We start from the raw sequence: 6,000 nt of genomic DNA on the forward strand, positions 1-6,000 counted from the left end.
CCTTAGAGTCTACCAATCGAAGTGGGAAATCTTCCGAAACTGGTGCAAGTCAGTATCCGTATCCTCGACCAGTACCTCTGTAACTCAAATAGCTGACTTTCTCTTATATCTGAGGAAAGAACGATCTCTTTCAGCTCCCACTATCAAGGGTTACAGAAGCATGTTGGCATCAGTCTTCCGTCACAGAGGCTTAGATCTTTCCAACAATAAAGATCTACAGGACCTCCTTAAGTCTTTTGAGACCACGAAGGAGCGTCGTTTGGTTACACCTGGTTGGAATTTAGACGTGGTACTAAGATTCCTTATGTCAGACAGGTTCGAACCAAAACAATCAGCCTCCCTGAAAGATCTCACCTTAAAGACTCTTTTCCTGATATGCTTAGCCACAGCTAAAAGAGTCAGTGAGATTCATGCCTTCAGCAAGAACATCGGATTCTCATCCGAAACGGCTACATGTTCTACAACTTGGTTTTCTAGCCAAACACGAGCTGCCTTCTCGGCCTTGACCAATATCGTTCGATATTCCAAACTTATCGTATGGTTGGAAATGAACTAGAAAGAGTCTTATGTCCTGTAAGAGCTCTTAGTTCTATTTAAAAACCTTTACGAGGCCCGTCTGAAGCTTTATGGTGTTCAGTTAAGAATCCATCTTTGCCTATGTCAAAGAATGCTTTATCCTATTTTATCAGACTGTTAATACGAGAAGCTCATTCCCATCTGAATGAGGAAGACCAAGCTTTGCTGAAGGTAAGGACACACGAAGTTAGAGCTGTCGCAACTTCCGTGGCCTTTAAACAAAATAGATCTCTGCAAAGTATAATCGACGCAACCTATTGGAAAAGCAAATCAGTGTTCGCATCTTTTTATCTTAAGAATGTCCAGTCTCTTTATGAGAACTGCTACACTCTGGGACCATTCGTAGCAACGAGTGCAGTAGTGGGTGAGGGCTCAACCACTACAATTCCCTAATTCCATAACCTTTTTAATCTTTCTCTTGAAATGTTTTATTATTGTTTTTGGGTTGTCCGGAAGGCTAAGAAGCCTTTCGCATCCTACTTGATTTGGCGGGTGGTCTAAGTCATTTTTTGAGAAGCGCCTAGATTAGAGGTTTTGATGAGGTCCTGTTGTATGGGTTGCAACCCTTGATACTTCAGATCCTAGGGGTCGCTCAGCATCCTAAGAGGATCGCGAGGCTCCGTAAGGAAGACGTACTTAAAAAGGCAGAGTAATTGTTCAAGTCGACTTCCTTACCAGGTACTTATTTATTTTATGTTTGTTATTTTGAATAACTGCTAAAATGAAATACAAAATACTTAGCTCATAATAATGTAAACATGTAATGCTGGTCTCTACCCACCCCCCTGGGTGTGAATCAGCTTATATGATCACCGGCTAAGTTTAATATTGAAAAATGTTATTTTTATTAATAAAATAAATTTTTGAATATACTTACCCGGTGATCATATATTAAAGGACCCTCCCTTCCTCCCCAATAGAGACCCAGTGGACCGAGGAGAAAATTGGTTCTTTGTTTACTTGGAGTACTAAGTACCTGCTCGACAGATGGCGCTGTTGATGTACACCCCCACCTGCATAGCGATTGCTGGCGTATTTTGACCGTAGGTTTTTCTGTCGAGCAACAGAGTTGCAGCTTATATGATCACCGGGTAAGTATATTCAAAAATTTATTTTATTAATAAAAATAACATTTTTATAATTATTATTAACATTTCATGATATAGTTGTATTTCGTCAGGGTGTATAAGGAGTTTATAGCCTTTAGCCTATTTATCCAACTTGATGAACCTGCCTTGAGGGCTTCTTTAAACTGTGTAAAAATAATGAAACACCTATTTTCCAAAGGTAGGATTGGTGGGCTTTACCTCTTTGAAAGGCCTGTGTGGAATAAACAATAGCTGTAGAATACAGAGTTATTCTATGACACAAATAATCATAGTATTTAAAATTATGATAAAAAACCTACGAACTACATAATTTGTTGGATTAATATGCACAATTACCCACACACTCACACATATTTATATATAAGGAGTGAATTATAGGGTAAATATTAAGATTTACTTTTCAGTAATATGCTTGTGTTTCTTATGCCACATTGTGCTATTGTGTGTGTGTCCAACAAACCTGAAGTTTCTTCTACCTGTTAAGACTAATCCTTAGTTTATTGTTAGTTTGCTCCATTTCATATATGGAATGGAGATATAATGCAAATGCATGTCTACATTTACGGGGGGCAAATTAACATGCCAGTCATGAATATGATAGGTAAACCTCGTTGGTAAAACAAACACTGAAACAACAAACTGCTTAGGCATAAACCATAGCAGATACCCAAATTATCTAACACAGTAAAATGTTTGGTCAACTTATATAACACTTGATTACATTTACTCTTCCTTTCAAGGAGGCAAAGCCCATCAATTCTGTCTTTTGTAAATGTGTGTTTCATTATTTTTACACAGGTTAAAGAAGCCCTCAAGGCAGGTTCATCAAATTGGATAAATAGCAACTCCTTATACACCCTGACAAAATACAACAATATCATGAAATGTTAATAATAATTATATCAAAATTCCAACATATCACTTCTATCGGTTATTAACAAATATAATAGGTTACAGAAAAAGTAGAGTAAGCGACGTCAGAGAGACTAGGAAAGGGGGTTACTGTAGGGATAGGAGGAGGGTCTAGACAGAGGGAGGGGTGGGGGAGTTTAAGTATTCAAATTGCTTTATCTACTTAGTCGGTTCACTTGGCTTGGGCTTCATTATGACAAGAGTAAAATCTTTAATTAACAAGATTTGCCAATGCATTAAAGTATTAAAAATTAGGTGGAGGTCCATAGAGTGCTGTGTCAAAGTACCAGTCTGATAAGTAGTATGGGAGATATTAAAGAAAATTACACTATTATATGCTAGAAATGCACAGAAGTGTATTGTAATAACATGTATGACAATCCAGAAGAAGGAATTGGTAGTTTAATTAAAATAAGTGGTAAAATTGGAAGTAGCTAAAAGTTAGATTATTTGTAAACTTTACAAATAACATGTTCTACAGCACCGGGTGGAACACAAGACAAAAAAGAGGATACTGTATTAAGTTCATTAGAAATAACAAATCACTCATGCTGTTTTTTTAAAGATTATTTCTAGTATGGAGCACAATAAATGGGTTAAAAGGTTGTCATCAGCAGCAAAGGCAAGGGACTGAACAATATCTCAGACAGACCATATATATATATGATCAAGTTAGGACTAGGGACACTTGTATGCATATGTAAAGTTGTCATGACTGTCACCAAATTAAGTATAGTGTTTACTTTATATATATATATATATATATATATATATATATATATATATATATATATATATATATATATATATATATATATATATATATATATATATATATATATATGCATGCTCGAGTTATAAATTAAGGTATCTCAAGGGAGGCGAGAATGCAACTCTCTATTAACATAACATAGATAATATATAGTAGACACCAAATCTTCTGTAAAGTAAAATCAAGTTTAGATATAAGAAATAGTGTAAAATATATGTACTGTATCTATAGAATAATTTCATGAGTTCATATTTCATAGTACAGTAATACCTCTGTGATTGAATACTCCACAACTAACAATTAAGTGGCTGACCAAATTTTCTAAAATTTTTTGCTTCTAGAAATTTAACATAAATTTGTAAATCAAACAACTATAAAGAACCTGTATGGAATAAAACAAAGGCAAATTAGCAAGTTATGTTTATGTGTAGTTTTTGCCCAGGTCAGACCTACAAACCAGGGTTCTATTAATTCTGTCAACTTTTACTTTAATTTTGTGATTTTTTACTTTTAGGAAAAGCAGGCAGTCACCTAGATCGACATGAAAACATAGGAAAAGGCACAATTGGTAAGGTGGGTTTAAGTCGTATCATGAACTGCAAACATTTCGTTGACATGCCTCTTATCTTAGAAACCCCTTGGGTAAGTAATGCTGGTTATGGCAAAGAAATAAAGCTTCTTGAAAGTTTGATTGTCAAATAAGGCAAAGGGTTGGAGATGAAGATGTTGATTTTTCTTTTAACTTTTTTGTGGCCACTCTATATTGTGTAATTAAAGATAGTTTCTTTCATTTTGACATGTTAAAGATTAATTGTATTGAAGATTATCTACTTAATTTTAGTTTTAGGTTATATAAAGTTGATTTTTCCTAAGTTAGATGGAGAGATAAACAAATGAAAAACAACTTTTATTGCTAATTAAAAAAATACCCAGTATCTTGACATATTATATGTTATCTTAAGTGAATCTCCTTTTTTCAGTGTTTTAGATATGAGAGCATATTAATTACTGACAAACAGAAATCATGAAAGTAACATTTTCATTAGGATGAAAATTTTTGAGAAAAAGTCATTAAAGTAATATCATAAGTCTTCTTATGTAGAACAGAGTGAAAGGATCACTTTATTATTGATGGGTAAATCTGAACTTTATTTTTACTTTAGTACTGCTATTCATTGCTGGCGATGGACGAGTAATTTTCTATGTTTCCAATGAATAAATAGTTTTTCGTGTATTATTTTTAGGGAGATTGCAGAAAGAAATTGCAATACAATTAGTATCAAGCATGACTGATAGTCCAATAGTTTTTCATGTATCAATTTTTGGGAGATTGCAGAAAGAAATTGCAATGCTATTAGAATCAAGCATGACTGGTTATTAAAGCTAATGATACAGTAAGGAGCCTCCTTTATAGGTGGAATACTCGGGGAATGTGACTCAAGGTTTGTTTTACTTGTACCGCAAATGGGTTTCTCCAGTTATGTACACTTGAAGTACTTGAGCATAATTTGAAATATAAGATTAAAAATCTTACATTATTTTAATTTTATTTCATGTAAAGCTTAATGTTATGTATGTAAGTACAGTAGTTCAAAATAAGTGCCAAGACATGTGTACCGTCTTTATTTGAACCAACAGCATATAAATTTTTTATAAAAATTCTTTAAAAAAAATACCGCATTTTGCCTAAATTCTAGATTTAAATTTTCTTATTGTTAAGGTATTATGAAGTTCAAATTTGTTCATATCATATATAACAAACCCATTTGAGCCAGCCCAACGTATATTGGCAATTGAAATTTGTATTGGGATTATACAGGTCTTTGTTTCATCCTATGCAGTAATTCCCAGAGTACTGTATGCTACGTTTTTTCTTTTAAGATTAATATGGACTAGAGATCCTTTATTTTTCTATCAGGAATCCGTATCTGCACTTGACAATGCACCTCCCCTATCCGTTACCAGGTAGAATTCTATTTTTACAATATGAATTCCAAGAAAATAGGAAACTGGAAATTTGAGAAATATTAAATTTTGTGAAATTGGTAGAAACATGAAAATTTTATTATATGTTATGGCATTGATGTTAAGAGTATGGTTTGTTAATTCCTTGCTAAAGTGTTTTGTAAATAACTAGTATAAGTAATTTTTTGGACAAGTTATGGTCATGTATAGCAAAAGGTTTCCTGTGGTCAACTCCCAGGCCCACCTCCAAGAAAGATACAAATGAATAATTTGTGTATCAGTATTTAAATACAATTGGGTTGATTTAATATGGATTTTGCAAGTGCACTTATAAATTCAGTGCTTGTAGTTTCTATTGTAATTCAGTAATTTGTAATGAATGACTTGTTAATATTAACAAATAATTTAATGTCAAATTATTGTTTAACCCCAGTAAAATCGTGCATTATTTTTTTTTATTCAGTTCAATTAACCTTTTGAGCACCTTTGGAGGTATTTCATGTCCAAATATTTCTACTGCAAATGTTACTATTGGACATATTTTACATCAATAGCCATTTTTTTCCATTTTATTTATGTACTGTATATAAAGATTTTACAGAATGTGCAAATTATATACCGATAGAATGTGAATTTTCTCAGCCATACAAGAATTATTATAAGTTT

The 6,000-nt window shown here is 33.2% G+C and overlaps 1 protein-coding gene across 2 annotated transcripts in view; it reads left to right on the forward strand.

The window, feature by feature from the left end:
* LOC137640147 (probable endonuclease 4) overlaps nucleotides 1–6,000 on the forward strand; it is a 59,564-nt gene extending 53,564 nt beyond the window's left edge. For both annotated transcript variants that reach the window (XM_068372640.1, XM_068372641.1), the window contains exon 9: nucleotides 3,884–6,000. In XM_068372640.1, coding sequence (XP_068228741.1) covers nucleotides 3,884–4,071 — 188 coding nt within the window. In that variant the 3' untranslated portion in view covers nucleotides 4,072–6,000. The remainder of the gene's footprint in view (nucleotides 1–3,883) is intronic.

Source organism: Palaemon carinicauda, chromosome 4 (genome assembly GCF_036898095.1).
Source record: "Palaemon carinicauda isolate YSFRI2023 chromosome 4, ASM3689809v2, whole genome shotgun sequence".
Lineage (NCBI taxonomy): Eukaryota > Metazoa > Arthropoda > Malacostraca > Decapoda > Palaemonidae > Palaemon > Palaemon carinicauda.